This window comes from Balaenoptera physalus, assembly GCF_965194825.1.
Source record: "Balaenoptera physalus genome assembly, chromosome: 1".
NCBI lineage: Eukaryota > Metazoa > Chordata > Mammalia > Artiodactyla > Balaenopteridae > Balaenoptera > Balaenoptera physalus.
Window position 1 is genome coordinate 36,622,834 of NC_138882.1, and position 19,628 is coordinate 36,642,461.

Here is a 19,628-nt window from a genome sequence, read left to right on the forward strand (position 1 = left end):
GAGTCAGTATTTGAGACTAAGTCAGTATGACTTCCAAGACTGCCCACTCAGTCTTTGTGCTATGTTGTCTCCCGTCACACACTCATACACACACGCTAATACACATACACATATACTCACACACACATGAACATACTTACATACCTACACATGGATGTACATACACCACACATACTCACACATCCACATCCTCTCAGATGCACAGCCACACACACATTAATACACATAAATACATGCACATAGACATATACTCAAACACACACACACCTCACACAAGTTTCTGGCTCCTGCCACCACCTCCACTTCGGCAAAAATTCATGCTGTCTCACAAAATTAGGGCTCGGCAAAGAAACATTTGCTTATGTGAGTCAAGCATCACACTTCCATTTGGCTGCTGAGCCCTTCCTCACACACAAGGAAGCCAGAGGCAGGGCAGGATGCCATTGTGCCAGGTGAAAATGTCTCACGGTATTAGGCCACTTTTACTGGGTACTGCTAAACCTGTACCCAGTGGAAAAAAAGAAAGCTATATCTGATGTAGTAGACTGATGCCTTGATTAGTGAATTCCTGGAGAATAAACTCCCTTTATAAGAAATGGAAGTCTGCTCATTTGTTTTCACTTACTTTTTAAGAATACACTTTACTTATTCTGCACAGCACAGCTGCTCTGGTTTGCAGCTGCATGACAAAATACCTCAATAAAAAGTTTTTGTTTGTGTTGGCCATCTTAAGACTGCTTAGGGATAATTCTAGGCTGAGTTATGAATGCAAATATGAAACAGACTGATTTCCTAGAATTGAGGAACTGAAAGACACTGAAAGACTGGGGTACTTTGGTACTAGGTCTGATGTCGTGGTCAGGGAGGTTTCCCAGAGGAGGTGATGCTGAGCAGTGTAACAGAGAGTTAAGATCCTAAGCCCCAGCTCCACCCCTCATAAGCCAAGTGATTTGAGGCTAGTTACTTCCCTAAACACCAACTGTCTCACTTATAACTAGGGTGATAATATTTGGCTCATGGTTTTGTGTCTCTAGGCTTTCGGGAAATTACGTTCTCCTCTTCTCTTTCCACTATCCTCTCCTTCCCCTTTATTATTTGTACTCTAATGTGGGGGGGTGGCAGGGAGGGCGGGTAGCAAGGCTCACTCCTCTGGCCTCTTTGAGTTTCTGTTTACACTCCTTCCCTTGGTTACCTCGCCTTCAAGCCATGTCTCATCCATGCTCCAGCCTAATCTCTCCTACATTTTCATCTCATGCTGTACATCTCCAGATGGACACCGTGCCCAGGCATTTTGTATTCAACAAGTGCTCAGCCAAATTTTTATTTCTTCCCTAAATTACCTCTTGACTTTGGAATAGATAATTCTTTCAAATAGGGCCTCTAGTCTCACAGATACCAAACCACTGAGCCGGCTTTAACGCTTTTATTCCTTGTTCCTTATCAGTCACCAAATTCTGAGTTCTTCCATTGAAATGTATTTGGTTGGAGCAAACATAGAAACTGAAATGGCTATAATAATTGTGTCAGTGGTTTTTCAGAGGAACAAGATTGTTTCCTTAATATAGATTTATTATTTTAAAATTAAAGATGTTTCTGTCCTCCAATATGAAGTCACTGGACCATTGCATAGTTAGCTAAATTGAGTCTTTACTCACAGTCATTCCCACTGCAACATCTTATACACAACTGCCAAATTAACCTCATACTTCCTGCTTAAAATCTTCAACTGGCCTCCAATGCTTCTGAATAGCATAAAATGTGGAAGCCTTCTGTTTAAGGCTCTCTCAAGTCTGTTGCCAGCCTATCTTTCAGCCTTTTTTTCCATTAGTCCAATTCAGTTCCCCAAGCTCTCCCTAAAGGAAACTCCTTACTATTTGTGGAATCAAATGAGCTTTTCCTGACCCCAAACCTTTGCTCATACCATTCTTATCTTTTCTCATATTTTCCCTATTGCATTGATATTCATTTGTCATATTTAGCTGAATCACTAGGCCGTTAGCCTCCTCCACCCCAATTGACATGTTCCTTTTTCTCTTTTCTGAACCCCCATACTACATTGATTGTGGCATGCTCACAGTATTTATCATGTAAAACCTCTCTCCTAGGTTACAGGTTCTGGAACACAAGTATTGGCCCTTTTTTAGTGTGCTTCTGAGTACTAAGTGGCCCTCAATTTATTAAAAACCTTTGATGTAGTCATTGGATGGTTCCTGGGACAGCGGTGGGAGCCGTGTTTCCTAACCTCTGCCAAAATCATAGATCTATTTTCTATTTTGTTGAATGTTTTTCAATTTAATTATATAAACATTGTTTTGGAATTGGAGAGCTCTACAGAGACTATTTTAGTCCCAAACTCTTTCTTAATCAATGGGTACATGAGTCCCTGAGAATACATAGCTGGTTTTTGGTAGGTCAAGTATGAAGGCTCAGCACCACTGCTGACACCAAATGTAGCTGGGTCTCAAATCACCTCCCCAAATTGCCTAATTCAGTGTCCTCCACACAGAAGAAACCTTTGCTGACTGATTCCAACAGAAAGAATGTAGTGTGGTAGGGTAAGATAGGTAAGTGTACTTTTGGGAATCAGACAAACTGGATTTAGATTCTGGCCTGGTCACTTAGTAGCTGCACAGATGTGGGTAAATTGCTTACTTACACAGCTTGTTTCCTCATCTATAAAATGTGGACAGTTATCTCCACTTCATGAAGTTGTATTGGAAAAATTGTATATAACGTATATGAAGTGACTGGAACACAACAAATTGAGGCCAAAACAATCTTCAGTAAATTATGTTTGTATATTTAATTTTTCTTAATCATGTATAGATTTTTGTCATAGAACCTTTTTCTAAATTGAATAAATGGATACTGGATTTCTTTTTTTTTCTTTTTGCAACATTCTGAGGAAATGTTGAAATTTCCTGGGAGTGGTATTACTAAAAGTGTTACTAAAGAGTCCACCCAGTTATTGCTCATAAAAGTTCCTTTAAATAATGTATTATCAACTAAGTAGTTTGGAAGGTAAATGCTTAGAGCATTTAGTGTGGCTAAGCTGGGTGAGAGACATAATTTTTTTTTTTTTTAATATTTGCAGACTTCATTGTTTTCTTTGGATAAAAAGCCATTATATTCACTTAATAAAAACTTAGAGAGCTCTAAGTTAAGTCTTAGGCCTCAAAGTGAAGTCTTCTAACAGTTCCATAACTGGACTTGGCCGTCAACTATTTTTTATGATGCCACCTTGCCTTTCACACCAATTCTGTGAGCTCAAGCAGGAATGTACACTACCTGCCTATGATGGTGTGGCAGAAGGGAGTGGTAGTTAAGGTCATGGGAGGCTCTTTGGAAGAATAAATGAAGACCTGGTATTACTTCTAAAACACTGCTGGGCCCTGATATACTTTGTGTTTTTATGTCAAATATGGGAGTAAAAATAAGGTGTTTTAATATCAAATATGAAGATCATATTAGATGGTTTTAAAAGCACCTCCCCTACCCCCCTTCTAAACTCTAGAATGTTTTAATACTGATAGGTCATGAAAGCCTATAGGAGTTCCTTTCCTGGAATCCGTACAGGACTGGTTCCAGCACTGGGTGACACAAGGTTCCGTTCAGTACAGTAAGCATGAGTTAGAGAAAATGCTGTCATCAAAACTGTTGTTTTCCTCCTTATAAAGCTCATACAAACCAATAAAGAGTGATCAGGAAGCATTTTGGAAAGGATAGGAGGCATGGATTCCACAGCTGGTCTGTGGACCAAGGCATAATTCCAAGTTAGGGATTCCATTTAATTAGGTAAAGTGTTTGAGGGCATAGGAAACCTAGGCTAGGACTCTGCTAACCAGATCAGGTAAATTACTTAAGGGAAACATGTACTTTGAGTCACTCTCCTTGAAGATGAGTAAGTGGCCTTCTCATCAATGTCCTTTAGTGTTTTTGACAGAGACAGTCCTGGGCTGGGTGGATCTTCACTCTGACCAGCACCATATAGCTCTGTGGTTCTCAACCTGGCTGCAAAGTAGAATTACCTGGAGCGCTTTAAATAATCCTGATGCCCGGTCCTATCTCCAGAGATTCTAATTTAACTTGTCAGGTTTAGCTTGACATCTGGATTTTAAAAACACCGCCTCCCCTGCCCACCCCCCCCCCCAACCCCGATACACCCCATGCGATTCTAAGGTATGGCCAGCCTGGCAAACCCCTGGCATATACTTAAGGTCTTCTAACAAACCTTCCTCTTAAAATCCACCATCCTACCATTTAGCTTTTTAGCTTTCTGGCGCTCGGTTTTTGTTTTGTCATCTTTCTCCCGGCCCGACACACAGGCATACTCCACAGGATGGTGACTTTCTATCTGCAGTCACACTACAATAGTCCCTAAGTAGAATTCAAGAGGTGTCCTTGGTATATAAGAAGAACCCTGGAGACGAAAGCGATTCTCATGCAAACATGGTAAAAACAATGTTCACTCCCTGCTGTGTTTCTTGACCTGTTTTCTGGGGTCGTTTCCCACTTGCTGTTTTCGTATTACAGAGTTTCCTAGGAGACAACACACTGTGGTGTCTATTCTTCCATCCTCCTGTTGGCATTTGACAGACCTCCTAGTTGAAGACACCACTTCCCTGGGTGGGCCCTATTTCTCAGCTCCGGGAGCAAACAAATTCCACCGCACCTACAGCTCAGCTTTGCAGCGCTCAAGTGCGCTTAATTTCCACTTAAACTAATTCAGATTGCCGGGGAGCAAAGCCTGCGCCACTTAACCATTCTGCTCTCTCTTCCGTTCCCCCCATTTTTTTGTTTACTTAAGAAAGCAGATATTTACATTTCCACTTGGCGGCTCATTGCAGCCCCCCCGCCCCTCCCCACCCTCCCCACCCGCAGCGTCCAGCGCCGGAGAGCTCCTCTCCTTGCCCAGGATCCCTCTTTCCTCTGCTTGGGTCCCCTGAGGCCAGTGACGATGGAGCCCCCGCCCTTACCCGGCCCAGCACCTGGTGTGAGCAAAGCCCTGCTCCACCCACCTCTTTTGGAGATTCAGAGCCCTGGCCCCGCCCAAGGCGCTAATTTAACTCGAATTGCAGAACTACCGGGCGCTGCTCCTACTTCCAGCTCCTGGCTCGAGCCTGCTTGGTCTTAACCTCAGAGACCGCGGAGCCCCGAAGCCGGATCCCCGTCCCCGCGCGCTATGAGTCCCGCGCGGCGGAGCGCCCCCGCCGTGCTGCGCCTACTGGGCAGGCTGGCCCCGCCGCTGCTGCTGCTTCTCCTGCGTCCTCCGGCTGCGTCGGGTGAGTGGGGGTCGGGGACCCCCCTACGGGGACCCCCCACCCCAGCCCTCAGGCTAAACCTTTAGGCAGTGTGGGAAGGGCAGGGCCCGTCTCTACAACAACCGAAAAGTCGGCGGACCAGGGTAGCTGAGGAGTGTCGGCATCCCTAATTGTTCCCGTAATCCTCTACCTTTAAGGATCAGAGCTCCTACTGGCACGATCCCTGGGGACGGGAAGAAGCTCTCCGCGGCTAGCCGGCAGTTAGGAAGCTTGCTGTGCTGGACCCCAGCTGGCAGGGTTTTAGGAGTGAGGCGTGGAGGGTAGAGGGAGCAAACACCCGGAAGCCGAAAGGTAGGGCTCGAATAGAGTGAATCCTCAGCATCTCCTTAAGGGTGGAAGGCCAAATAGTTGACCACTCTCACCTCTCAACAGGGTCCAGTCGTGTACAGATGTGGCGCTACAAGTTTGCGCGTCATCTCCTCCAGGTGTAACGTTCCAAGGGGGCGTCTGCCTTTATTGTGTGCCTAGCAACATTATGTATGTGAAAGTCTAAAACACTATATATATTTTATATATGTATATATATGTGTGTGTGTGTATATATATATGTATGTATATATTAGATAACTAAGGGCAGGAATTTATTTTCGACTATTTTAGTTTTGAATTAATTGACAGACAGGAAGCCTAGCAAGTTCTCGGTATGTCAGCTGAGCATTGGATGGAAATGTTATGTGGGCATAGAAAGCCATTGCTGCTTCCCTTATTCGTCTTGGGAAAGGAATGCTGCAATGAATTGAAAAGTGGTATTTCCTTCAGTTCTGTTTTTTCCTCCCTAGGTGACTGCGGCCTTCCCCCAGATGTACCTAATGCCCAACCAGCTTTGGGAGCTCTTACAAGTTTTCCCAAACAAAGCACAGTAACATACAAATGCAACGAAGGCTTTGTAAAAGTTCCTGGCAAGGCAGACTCAGTGGTCTGTCTGAATAATAAATGGTCAGAGGTTGCAGAATTTTGTAATCGTAAGTTTTTCATTTCATTTTAGAAAAGTTATGGGAATGGAATGTTTCTTAAGTTTAATTTTATCCCTCTTTGCAGTGACTGGTAATTGATAGTTTTCTAGCATTATTAATCGCCAGGTTATACCTGTTGGCACTTCACAATCTAGCTAATTGATGGCATTGCTTTCTGGAATAGGTCCTGCCCTTCGTTAACTTTTTTTTTTTTTTTTTTTCCCTTAACACTGTAACTCTTGAACTGATTAATAGCAAAAATAAACAATAGGTACTGTTTAGGGAGTAAATTATATATAACTACGTTTGGCAATTACCTTGAGACACATAACAGAGATCCTCTGTTTTCTTAAATTTTATTTTGTAAAGTAGGACTTACCCAATACAACTCTGTAGTGATATTTTTTTAAATTCTCAATTTTTATCTCAAAATCTATCATTATAGGCATAGTCCTAGATTAGCTTTGACATATACAAGTAAAGATAAAGGTAAGACTTGATTCCTGCCTTTGAACAACTTGGAGCAATGGAAGCTACAGTAAAGATAGAAACTGCCACAAGTATTTTTTGAAATCAGGTGTGAGATCAGCTTTAACTTTTTATCTATCCATGATACAAGGCAGGAGGTTGAAGTACATAAGTCTTTGCACATGTATCATGTTTTAGAGTTTATGACTCTTCTGCATATAGTACTTCATCTAATCCTTCCGACAACTCCCTGAGGTGAGTTAGGGACTTATCCACATTTTACAGTTGAGAAAGCAGCCCCCAGTTAAACAACTTCCTTGAGATCAGGAGCTCCCTTATGCAGGGTGGAAACTTGAGTCTTTTGACTATAAATCCAGTGCCCCTTCCACTATACCATGCCACTATAAATTCACATTTGCCTGGATGTTTACAGTTTGTAAATACTTTCAGGTACACCATTGGCTCATCTGATCCTTGTCCCCATAGGTTGTTCTGAGGATTAAGTGAGTTTATATGTGTAAAACATTTAGAAGCACTCAAAAAATATTAGCTATTATTGTTAACTATTATCGTTGTCTAGGACACTAGCCCAGGGATCTGGAAATACCAGTTCTCATCTACCCCTGTGCTACATGGGGCAGGGTAAGGGAACTGGCATTAATTGAGTCAGTTCCAGAACTATGCCAGGTAACTTAAATGAGTTATATTTTCTAAATTGTGGGCATAGTGACTTCTATGTACCAAATCTACTTCACAGGCCTCTACTAACTAGGAAATGAAAATTTATATGTGAATATGCTTGATACACTGTCAATGCCATAGTGACATTAATATAAATACCAAATATGTACAAAGAAGTATAGAAAAAGGAGTGACATAGGACCAGATAATTAAACATAGGTTATAAAATAAAGTGATATTAATTTTTTTGTTGTTGCTTTTGTTAATAATTTTAGGTAGCTGTGATGTTCCAACCAGGCTACTTTTTGCATCTCTCAAAAAGTCTTATACCAAACAGAATTATTTCCCAGAAGGTTCCACTGTAGAATATGATTGCCGTTTGGGCTACATAAGGGACCATTCTCTCTCAGGAAAACTAACTTGCCTTCAGAATTTTACGTGGTCCAAACCTGATGAATTTTGTAAAAGTGAGTATAATTTTTAAAGAGTATTCTTAATCATATGGTGTTTGGGGAAAATAGTGTTTCTTCCTTCACTCATAGTGGAAGTCTATGTGTACATGTTATTATTTAGAATGATTCTTAAATGAACCATTGGAACCATTTTATTTTAAATTAGGGAAACTAAATACTTGTGAGCTACAAATATTACTTTACTCACTGATTTCACAATTAATTAGTTTAAGGTTACCTAAAATGAAATAGTGTATAGTCTAAATATGTTGCTTTCTTGAAACTGATAAAATGAAGGTATGATTTAAATAGTCTAAAGATAAGTAATATCAATGGTTCAGATGATGAATTTGCATAGATGTGCCTGAAAATTTAATTAAAAAAATCAATTTGTATTCTCTTCTAGAAAAATCATGTGCTAACCCTAGAGAAATAAAAGATGGTCATGTCAATATAACACATGACCTATTATTTGGATCGTCCATCCATTTTTCATGTAATACAGGGTAAGTTTGGATATATGAAACACTATATTTAACAAATGGAAAAACAAATTAGGATTTAAGATGGAAGCTTTTAGATTTGTGGCCAGTGTTTACAAGCTAGTAGCAATAAAACCACCCTTCTGTTCAAAGATCCTTTATCATGAACTCATCACAGTTAAATTTAGTAAAATGGGGCAAGAAAGGAAGATTTCTTATAATACCACCAAAATTCTCTCAATGTTTAGATTTCAGTACATATGTGATTCATTATAAAATTTTAAGTGTGATTTGTATAGGACAAAACTTGTGATAAGTTGATGATCCTTGGAGAAATTAAATCCTTTCAGTGTTAAATATGAAACCAATCTTTACCTAAATAATGAATTTGCATTTGCTTTTTCTGTATGCGAACAATCTGTTATAAAATATCATGGGTTAAAAACAATTATTCCTAGTGTGAAAATATCATTCTGACCTAAGATCTTTTATAAGTTCTCTATGCAGGGAAAAGGAACTTACTCATTGAGTATTGTCAATGTCTCAGGTGCTGCTAAAACCTGTATACTCATTCTCTCATTTAATATCTGCAAATTGAATTATGATATTTTATTCTGTATGTGTATCCCTGTTCTTTATAAAACTATCAGTATCACTTGTCTCCTGTACTAAACATAGATGTTTGGATCACTAGTATCATTAATATTAAATCTGGGGGTACTTTGAACCCTTTAAACCCATTCTATTATTCTATGGCATCTGTAGTGATCTTTTAGAACTCAGAAATATAAAATATTTAAGCATCTGTATCTTTTAAAAATGTTTTAAAACACTTTACTATTTTCTAACATGTGCCCTACCCAAATCAAAAATATTTTGCCTTATACTTTTTTATTCTTTTTTTTCTTTTTAGTCGGTGAATATTTTTATTAAACTCTACTATGTAAGAGAAGCCTGGGGAGAGCTGCCGGGAGGCAGGCCTGGCAGCTGAGGCTTCTAGAGTAGAGACTCCTGGAAGCACATGGGTTTTCAGTTTCCTTCTGCTTGAGACGCTGCCTGGCAGCCCCAGGTTCCCAGGTTTTGTCCAGAATGAGTTTGTTCCTGCCACCTTCTCAGACAGAAATCTGGGTCTCTGGGCCAGTCCTGAAATGAGGCCCCTGAGTGGCTTTGGAACAGGTCCGCAACCTCCACTGAACTGATGGTCCATTTGCTTTGAAGTCACCTCTGCTTCAGCCCACAGCTGGGTCTTTTCCTGCCACATTTTATTAGGAAGATAAAACTATGTACAGGCCACGTCGGTGTCGGGGGTGAGGGGCTCACTGGAATTTCTACAAGGAGGCCCACAGCTGGAAGAAGTTCTCTTGTCCACCTGGTGCCTGGAAAAGGGCCAGGTGTGGCCCACTACTCAATTCCTTCTTGCTTGTCTTTGATGGCCACCTGGAATCACTCTTCCAGCAGGGAGAGCTCACTAATGAGATCTGTGATGGCATTGGCGAAGGCCTCCTGGGGGCTGTAGTCCCTCTGCATGCGGATGATGATCTTGTGTTCCAAGGTGGGGGGAAGGGTGTGCTTTGTAGCCAGCAAACAGCACCTGTGGGTCCATAAGCAGCTGCGATTTAATGATGTTTCCTAGAGTGGTCTTCCTTGTTGACGGTGAACAAACAGGCATTGGGTACCTTGGTGTCCTTGTTAATGGTGATCTTCTTTTTGCCCTCAAAGAGCAAGAACGACTCGAAAGTGGGAGGGACATTCACCCTAGCGTCGCAGCCGCCTCCAAAGCTGCCCTTTTTTATTCTTTAACGTCACCCTTTTAGATATAATTTTTTCTTTTCCTTTAAACTGCCACATGGACTTTTATCAACTATTGTTTTGTCTCTATCTACTGGTGTCATAAATATTTTAAGATGATATTCTGGAGAATTTAAGGGAAGTCAAATATGTGTGAATGGAACTTAACTTTTTTTCTTCCCTCATTGTTTTAGGTACAAATTAGTTGGTGCAACTTCTAGTTACTGTTCTCTTGCGGGAAGTACTGTTGAGTGGAGTGATCCGTTTCCAGAATGCCAAGGTAAGACTGAAAAATTCTAAGCACTCAGGTGTGGGACTGAATAATTAATAATAAATTGCTTTCTGCTCTTTAAGAATAACCCACAGTATGTATTTGTAGTACCCTCACCTTCCAATGTGTGTGTGTTTTATCTAATTTAAAGATCTCTATTAGTAATGCTTCTTAATTTATTAACTGTGCAGATAAAGGATTAAAAACAAACTAAGGTTTATATTGTGCTTGGTCATCTTACCATTCCTTCTAACAGTCAAGTAAAATAAGTATGGGTTTTTTTCCCCCATAATTTTTAATTTTATGGATTAAAATACTGTTGACCAGAGGGTGTGTATGACTTGATCCTGTATGCCAAAATAAGTGGCAAAAGAAGGCATTTAACCCAGATCTCTTGATTTCAAACCCATAAGTCTTCTAACACCTAGTGTTACCTATGTGTTCCTTTAAGGATTATTAACTGAGGTAGTTATGTAGAAGTGTTTTAAAGTGGTATTTTTTTTATCATTAGAGAAATAACCTTATATAATAAAGAAGAAGTATGGTTTCTGCACTTGAAAATCTTATCTTCTCAAGGGGGGAATAGGACACAGAGATAATTTCCTAAATGGATATATCAAGTTAAATGTATGTGCATTAGAGACATGTGTCTACCTGAAAATTGAGAGGAGTAAATATATGTAATATTCTAAAAAATAGGCTTTATTTCTCTCATTGTCATTAAAGTTATTGCTAAGTGCAAGTTTTGGGGGTTATTAGGAGCAGGAAACTAGAGTAGATGCAGTGTAATTTATCAAGCATTTATTGACTGACACTCTATGGTAGGGAATGTGTGGAGTCAACTGCTATGAAGACAAATAAAATGAAGCCTTGCCAACCAGGAGTTTACTCCAGCCACACCCATCTGGCGCCCCGCCCTCCTATAGCTACTATTTCTCCCTTTTTCTCATTATTATTTTCAAATATCCATCATTACTACCCACCATCACCTTTCCTATTTCCACCATCCAGTAAGGGATGCTGTAAATGATACTGAACCAAATATGGAAAGCAAGCAGGAGCTGGACCGTATCTTTTTCTAACACAGGCAACAACTTGTCACAAAGCCTGGACAAGCGGTCTCCCAGTTGAGGCCAATATCTTTACAAGCAATTGCTGTCATGAGTGTCAGAAATGTGGACACCAAGCACGTATTCCAGCACAGAAGAGCTTTTGCACTGCAAACCCACTTTCTTTTTGTGCTTGCCCACGGCTAGGCCGGGTCCTACTCTCTGTCCGGTATCTTCAACTCTGTGGTGAACATACTGATGTTCATACTTTCCTCTTTGATTCTTTTATCTGTCTCTGCAACTCAGCAACCACTGACATCTGAACCCTGCAGGAAAGAGCCCTTTTTCCTCAGCAACCCCAGTGTCTTCAATTATCCCTATTAAAGCCCTACTTCTCCTAGGGTTGATTTTCCACATAACTTTTCTGTTTTGACAATACTAAAAACATCAAGTGGAAAGTATAAATTCTTAAGCAATGAGCTGTTTTACCTCAAGTATGCATCCCTGGCCTCTATCAACACATGAGACAGCATTGATGTCCATGTGTGGATGTGGATATGGAGGTGTGGATATAAAGAATGAATGAACAATGGACATATTCAAAAATTATCCTTGGTTATACATCAATCAAGAGTGATAGTTGTTCACGTCTGAACAAAGCTTCAGTATCAGAAAGATCTGTTTTCCTCTCTCTCTGCCAGTATTTTCTTTTTCAAAAATAATTTTAGTAGACTGCTAGTACATGCTAGCCTGGAATCAATCCCTGCTATATAATATCTGTCGTCCCGGGCCCCTCTCTTTATCTTCTCACTTCTAATCACTAAATCATTTTCCTTTACTCCTTAATCTATTTCTCAAACCCGTGTTTTATCTTCCACCTATAACACTTTTAATATAGTTTATAATCCATTATCTGGACTATTGCAATAAGGGCCACGCCTAACATTTTCAGGGCCCAGGACAAGAGTATAAATGGAAGTCGCTGGCCTAAGACCCAGCCTTTCTCCAGTCAGCGCCCCCTTCTTGCACTGTGAGGGGTCTCTGATGCGTGTAAATGGATAGCTCGGCCTACACACCCAAGTCACGTCCCCTGTAACCCTTATCCCCACTCCACTGAACTTTGGCCTAAAGGTGAACACATCCACAGTATAGACCATCCTCAAGAATATGGACCAGGAGAAGACTTGAAAGGGGTGTTGGCACAGGGAGTTCTGGGTGCCAGTTCCTGGAGCATGATTTAGAATGGGGTGGGGGAGGAGCTCTCATTGAACATATCCCCTCAGCCTGCAGATTCCCCATCTAGTAGAGAGAGGCCCAGCCAGAGGAGGGCCAGAGCATGGCCTTTTAAGATGTGGGAGCTAAGGCAGGAGTCCCATTTGCTCAAGTTCAAAAGTGATACTGATTGCAGTGGCCTCCAGCCTCCATTCTTACACTCCATTAATGTTTCATCTATACTCTACCCAGTGATCCATCTAAAACACGAATGTGACTTGTCTCTTTCCTTCTTAAAGCTTATTAGTGTCTCTTCATCGTGTACAAAGTCTAAACTCCTTCATATAGTGTACAAGGCTAGACATGGTCTACCTGCTTCTCCATGCTTATGTCTTGCCCTCATCCTTTGCAAACTTCTGTAGCTGTCCAGATACCTCAGACTTCTTCATGCCCCCCATCATTCCTTGTGACACTGCCTCTGCCTGGAATGTCCTTCAGCCCCTTTTTTGCTTAGGTTTTTTTTTTTTTTTTCTTAAGGGTCTATTCTTGTAGTTCTCTTAGAAGATTTCCCTGACCACCCAGGCTGGTTAACTGTCCCTCTTCTCTCTTTCCACACCACTGTGCATGCTTTTGTGATAATCCTCACCATTTTGTATTGAAATGATCTCTTTGAATGTCTTTTTCCACTGTATTTTAAGACAGAAGAACTGTATCTTATTCGGTTTTGCACTTCTATTTATAGAACAATGCCGGGTATGTATTAGGTGCTCAGAAAATGTTGGAACTGAACTGATGGTAATATGTGTTGTCATCGCCCACCCAGCCCAGTGTAAATCAGATTAACTTGTTCTTGTTCCTTGCTTTGATCAATGGCCTAAAAGTAATTCGTAAATTGCTAGTATTCTCTGGGTACTTAAGAGTATTTGTGTAATATAATTTGATGTTCACATGTGATCACATTGCTTTCCTGCTTAGGAAAAAAAAGAGAGAAAGAAAAACAACTTCATGGCTCCAGAGAATGTGGAACCATTTAATTTTTTATCAGGGCAACTGCCAGGGAGAGGCTTCTTTTTATAATATAACAAGCAATACTCTGCTTGTATTTGTTTTACAAATTCAGCTGCTTAGTAAGATTTACTTTAAATAAAAGGCCAAGAGTTAACACATGCTTAAAAAATTTTACCCTGAAAGTCAAAGTCTAATCCTGACATTTAAAATCTTTTGCTCTATCCAAAATTCCTGTTTCCCAAGCTTGCCACTTACATTCCCAACTCCTTTCATTTGGCATCGTTTCTCCTTGGAATGAAAAGCAGAGCCCTCTTCTCTGCTCTAAGAAGAAGGGTACATCTTAGGTTTAAACTCAAGTCCATTTACTCCCTAAATGGAAATCTCTGCCTTGCTTTCATCTCACCTCTGAGATGAAATGTTTAATTTAGAAGAATAAGTTTTTTCTGTAAATAAAATCTTTAACAAATTTTAGTCTTACTTGTTTATAAAAATACTTTGCCAGTTTAATTAATTTAAAATATGTTGGGATTTTTTTAAAGAAATTTTATGTCCAGAACCACCAGAAGTTGACCATGGAATGATTGAAGAGAAACAAAACAGTTATGCATATAGACACTCTGTAACATATAAATGTATGAAAGGCTTCACCCTGCATGGAGAGAGCTCTATCTATTGTACTGTAAAAGATGACCAAGGAGAGTGGAGTGGCCCCCCACCTGAATGCAAAGGTAATCAGTTTGCAGAGTTATATTTCTGATTTATTCTTGCCCTTAGGTCTATATATGGGCATCTGAGAATCTATGAACTCCCTGAGAAATGAATGTAAAGTGTTATACATATGCGTATTTGCATTCTTCTGGGGGATACAGGTTTTCATCAGACTCTACAAGGGGTCTATGACTTCCAAAAAGGGTGAACCACTGATGTGGAGAACATATGGTAACATATAAATAAATAAATATACACATGACCTTTATGAATATGTATATACACACACACACACATACACATTATATGTCTCATGTTTTTAGTGAATTAGCTTAAATTTGCTGTTTCTTACCATGTTACTTTCAGTAAGTTAATATAGATATCTCTTTGTTTATACAAAGAGTGTATAAAGTGGTTTATTTTATTTAATTGGGAGAGAATCTTAGATTGAACTAAGGGATCTAGATAATGATTATATATGTGTGACAACGCAGAGAAACTCTTGCCTACCTGTTGACTTCATTGAATTATATTATATTTGTTTTCTGCCTCCAGAATTTCTGTCTTATTGAGAATGCTCTCTTCTTCATCTTTCTAGACCTCTTCTTCCCTCAGTGCTTTTTGATACTTAGGCTGTACTCTCAGAATCTTTAGAACTGCTTTTTAAGTATATTTTTGAAGAGATATTTAGAAGATCAATGAAGCTGGGTTATAACATTGCACAGGACCAGGAGGTGGCATTTATTTAAGCAGTGTCATATTTGAATGCCAATATAATTCAAGCAAATACTACTTTTATAATTATACTTGAATTCTATTAGCATGAATTTTTAAATACTATTGCTTGTTAATAATAGTTTTTTCATATAAATGGTATACATAAATATAGTGAAGTAATATTAAAACCATGTCGATGATTGTATAAAATGAGAAGTAAAAGTCTCCTCCAGTCCTACTCTCAGAAGTAGCCACTGTTTACAAATATTTGTGTTTTATTCTAGAAAATAAATATACATACACATATTTCTTTTTTTAAATCATATTCATTGTATGGATATATTATTTATTTAACCAGTCTCCTATTGAAGGGAATTTAGTTTTTGTTCTAGTTTTTTAAAAAATTATTTTACAAAAGGTGCTACAGTAAATATTATTGTATATCTGTTCATTGTACATGTGTGCAAGTACATTTTTTACAATAAATTCCTTGCAGTGTAATTACTGTATATCAAAGGTATATGCAACTAAACTTTTGAAACATTAACAATATTGTTTCCAAAGAAACTGTACCAATTTACTTACTGTCCCACCAATACTGTATCCTTGTTCTCTGCACCATTAATGAAAATGGTTATTATGATATGAAGATGTGATAGTATAAGTGGTGAAAATTTCATTTAATTGAATTCATTTAATTGTGAGTAAATTTTGATATTTTAAAATTTAGCCATTTGATCCACTTCATGTTTACTTTCCCCTGTTTTATTAAATCATCAGTTATTTAGAGCTTACAGCTCTATGGTAATGCCCAAGGAAGTCATGGCAGGCCAGTGCTCCCATGACAATAACTACAAAACCTGGGTAGATTTTTTTTTTTTAAATCATATTTTAAAGGCATAGGTTGTTCCCTCAGGGGAACAACTAGGGCTGAATGAACTAAAATTCCTGGGGGTAGGGAGTGAAGGCAAACCATTCTGAGGCCCATCTGGGCTGAGGATCCATCTTGACCCAGATAAAAGACCATTGCCAGGAAAGAGAGACTCTAGCAAAGCTTTCAATAGTTGTGGTGAGCTAGGATAATGCACTGGAAATTGGAAGTCCTCAAATGCTGACCCAGTTTTTCCCAAGAGCCATTTGCTGATTTCTGGGAGTGCAGGTGAGACTGGGGAGCTAGACCCCAAGCTTATGGTATTTGGACAACAAACCCATCACAGGAAGAGGCTTGTATCAAGCATACAGCCAGTGTCCTCCTTACGACATTTAAGCTCATTTTGAAGCTGTGTGGGGAAAGAGGCTACGTTGCTGGACTGGGGCACTGCTGAAGGACAGACTTGGCTCTCCTGCAGTCTCTCAGGGCTGAGGAAACAAAGATCCACCAGGCTGTCAAATCAAAAACCCAGAAGGTCCACTTCCAAGGAACAGAGACAAGAGCAGAAGTAGACTGAGTCTTACAGAATCAGTCCCTCATAGGCTGAGTCCCTCATAGGCTGAGGATGTGATCACTTCAAACCAATCTGCCTATCAGAAAAGGAGACCCTCCCTTTGGTGGATCATATCATCTGAATTGTATGGCATATAATAAAAAATTATTAGATATGGAAAGAAGCAAGAAATTATAACCAAATTAGGAGAAATGAAAATCAAATAAAAAAGATCTGGATAATTGAGTCAGCAGACAAGGACTTTAAAATAAGTGATTAATATATTTAAGATGCTAATGGAAAAGATAAATAGAGAACTTCAACAGAGAATTGGAATCTATAAAAATAGTGTCAAATAGACATTCTGCAATGGGAAAATATAATATCTAAAATTAAGAGCGCAATAGATAGGTTTAACAGTGATTTGGATGTAGCAGGAGACAGTATTGGGAACTGAAAGAAAGGTTAATTAAAACTGGAGAACAAAGAGAAAAATGAATGTAAAATATAGATCAAATTTAAGAGACATTTGAGACATGTTAAACTCTTCTAACATATGATAAAAAAGAGGGGAGAGAGAGAGAGAGGGAGGGAAAAAGAAGAAATACTCTAAGAGATAATGACTGAGAATTTTCCCAAACTGATGAAATACATCAACCAACAGATTCCAAAAGCTCTCAAGACTCTAAGCAGAATAAAACCAAAACCACTTCCAGGCACCTCATAGCAAAACTTTGGCAACTTAAAGCAATGATAAAAGCACTAAGAGACATTGTTTTCAATTCTCGTTTTACAGATGAGAAAACAAGCTTAGAGAAGTTGACAACAGTCTCTAGTATGTGGTCAAACAGGCTTAGGCACTGCTCACTACTGCCTTATGATGGAGATTGCATAAGCAACCCAAAGTCAAACAAGCACTGAAGATCTAAAATTTTAATGTTAGATTTGTGACTCTCAGAATAGGATCTTCACAGAATTTTCACTTCAGATATTTATTATCTCACCTAAAATCCAAAGAGGAACTAAACTAACCTATGTAAAGTTGGTAACCAACACAAGAGGAGAAAAAGGGCGTTATTTTTTTCTAATTGAATTTATTGCTTTAAAAAAGAAGTGAAACAAAACAAGTTCCCAAGGTCACTAACATGTCCTGAAAGCTTTGGAAAAAGTAACTATGTTGTGATTATCTTTGTTGGTTCAAGGTAGCATCCTGCCGTTCTTTGGTCTTGGCATGAGGAAAAGAAGACAATTTATGAGAAAAAGTATCTTTATTTGGGTTGTGTCACAGAATGAGATCACTGCCAACTCTGACTTTGGTTTCCTTTTTCACATAGAAAACAGTTTTAAGAACCTCAACACTACTTGGGTGTAAATTCACTTTAGTTGCCTAAAGGTATAATTTATTTCAAAGCAAAGACAATATAGCTTTTCAGTTCTTTGGGAAATACATGAGAATACTTGGTTTCCTAAAAATCATATTTAGTTGTTTGTGGGGAAAGAGAAGAGTCATAGAGCAAACAATTGGTTCCTAAATTTTAACTTGGACAGCATTATTTAGCTAATTTTTTAAATAACATTTTTCCTCCACAGAAACTTTTCAAATTTACAAAGTCACACCAGCAATTCAGAAACCCACCAGAGTACATGTTCCAGCTACAAAGGTCCCACCAACTCCTCAGAAACCCAGCACTGTAAATGTTTCAGGTACAGAAGCCCCACCAACTCCTCAGAAACCCACCACTGTAAATGTTTCAGCTACAGAAGCCCCACCAACTCCTCAGAAACCCACCACCATAAATGTTTCAGCTACAGAAGCCCCACCAACTCCTCAGAAACTCGTCAAAATAAATTCTTCAGCTACAAAGTCCCCACTAGTTTCTCAGAAACCCACCACTGTAAAAGTTTCAGCTACAGAAGCCCCACCAACTCCTCAGAAACTCATCAAAATAAATTCTTCAGCTACAAAGTCCCCACTAGTTTCTCAGAAACCCACCACTGTAAATGTTCCAGCTACAGAAGTCTCATCAGCTCCTCAGAAACCTTCCACAGCAAATGATTCAGCCACAACAGCCCCAAATTCCCCCATATCAAACACTGTCTCTACAGCAGCTCAGAATCCCATCATGGCAAATGCTTCTGCATCACAGGCCACACCAACAACCCAAAGATTCACCATGGCAAAATCTTCACTTACACAGAATCTTAGAGCAACACAAAAGTCCACTGCTGTACATACCCCAGTGACCAAGAGTCTCCATGCAACACAAAGACTGACCTCTGCTCATGTTACAGCAACAAGGAGTCCAGCTGTTCCCAGGGCAACAACACGTTTTCATGCAACAAGCCCACCTAAAGGAGGAGGAAGCTCTCCTTCAGGTCAGTTGACTACTCTGTTCAGGTTTCCAAGTATGGATTTTATGTGCTATGGTGGAAATTTCAAATTGATTGGGATTATAAGATTATATAGTCTCTGGTTTATTGTAGGCAGAGTTTCTTCATACTGATGTTCTGACTTTCTTCAGAGGCAGACTTGGATTGTGCTAGGGCACACCTTTAAGAAAGAAACATTTTGCAGTAATATAGAAAAATGTTGTGGCTCCATAAAAGCAATGCTAAATTAAGGTCAGTGAAGAAATTCTGTTTTTTATGTTAGCTTTAGGGAGTCACTGAATTCCTCAAGACCCCTCAAAGAACCAAATAGTATAATCCTTAAGGTTTATTTCTGGGTCTGATTCATTGACAGAGACCCATCCCTCAAGCATGCTAAAGGAACTCTCCAGGTTCCCTAGAGTTGCTAATTTGGTAAAGCACCTTAACAGTGTCTTCTAAGTAATTAAAAACAAGAGTGCTTTGAAATAGTTCATATTAACTCTTTAAATGACAGTTTTCATGAAAGCAGAGTAAAATATGCTGTAGATTTCAGAAAAACATGTTGAGTGAATGAAACCCCTCTTACTAATTAATGCTGTTTCAGACCACCTGGATGTCTTCTTGTTTTATAACTTGCTTAATGTATAGCTATATTAATAGACATTCTTGTTCTCTAATAGAGATATGTGCTTTTTGTTTGTTTGTTTGTTTAGTTTTTTGGAAA

General features: G+C 39.3%; 1 protein-coding gene and 1 pseudogene across 20 annotated transcripts in view; one reads left to right on the top strand and one right to left on the bottom strand.

Annotated features, from left to right (window-relative positions):
* CD55 (CD55 molecule (Cromer blood group)) overlaps positions 1-19,628 on the top strand; it is a 56,676-nt gene that overhangs the window by 20,389 nt on the left and 16,659 nt on the right. For 4 of the 19 annotated variants that reach the window (XR_014255931.1, XR_014255932.1, XM_082434553.1 and 1 more), the window contains exons 1-7: positions 4,929-5,282; positions 6,101-6,283; positions 7,699-7,890; positions 8,282-8,381; positions 10,340-10,425; positions 14,225-14,413; positions 18,125-18,910. Coding sequence is in view for 14 of the 19 variants with exons in the window: in XM_082434553.1 (XP_082290679.1) it covers positions 5,183-5,282; positions 6,101-6,283; positions 7,699-7,890; positions 8,282-8,381; positions 10,340-10,425; positions 14,225-14,413; positions 18,125-18,910 (1,636 nt within the window). In the remaining 5 variants the exon portion in view is untranslated. Of the gene's footprint in view, positions 1-4,926; positions 5,283-6,100; positions 6,284-7,698; positions 7,891-8,281; positions 8,382-10,339; positions 10,426-14,224; positions 14,414-18,124; positions 18,911-19,628 lie in introns of those variants that run through there. The other 15 variants (XR_014255934.1, XR_014255935.1, XM_082434545.1 and 12 more) reach the window with 14 other exon arrangements.
* Positions 8,388-10,331, bottom strand: LOC309637824 (DNA-directed RNA polymerase II subunit RPB11 pseudogene; annotated as a pseudogene). The gene is made up of 2 exons: positions 10,315-10,331; positions 8,388-10,151 (listed from the first exon to the last, which is right to left on the bottom strand). The product of its transcript is annotated as a DNA-directed RNA polymerase II subunit RPB11 pseudogene (transcript).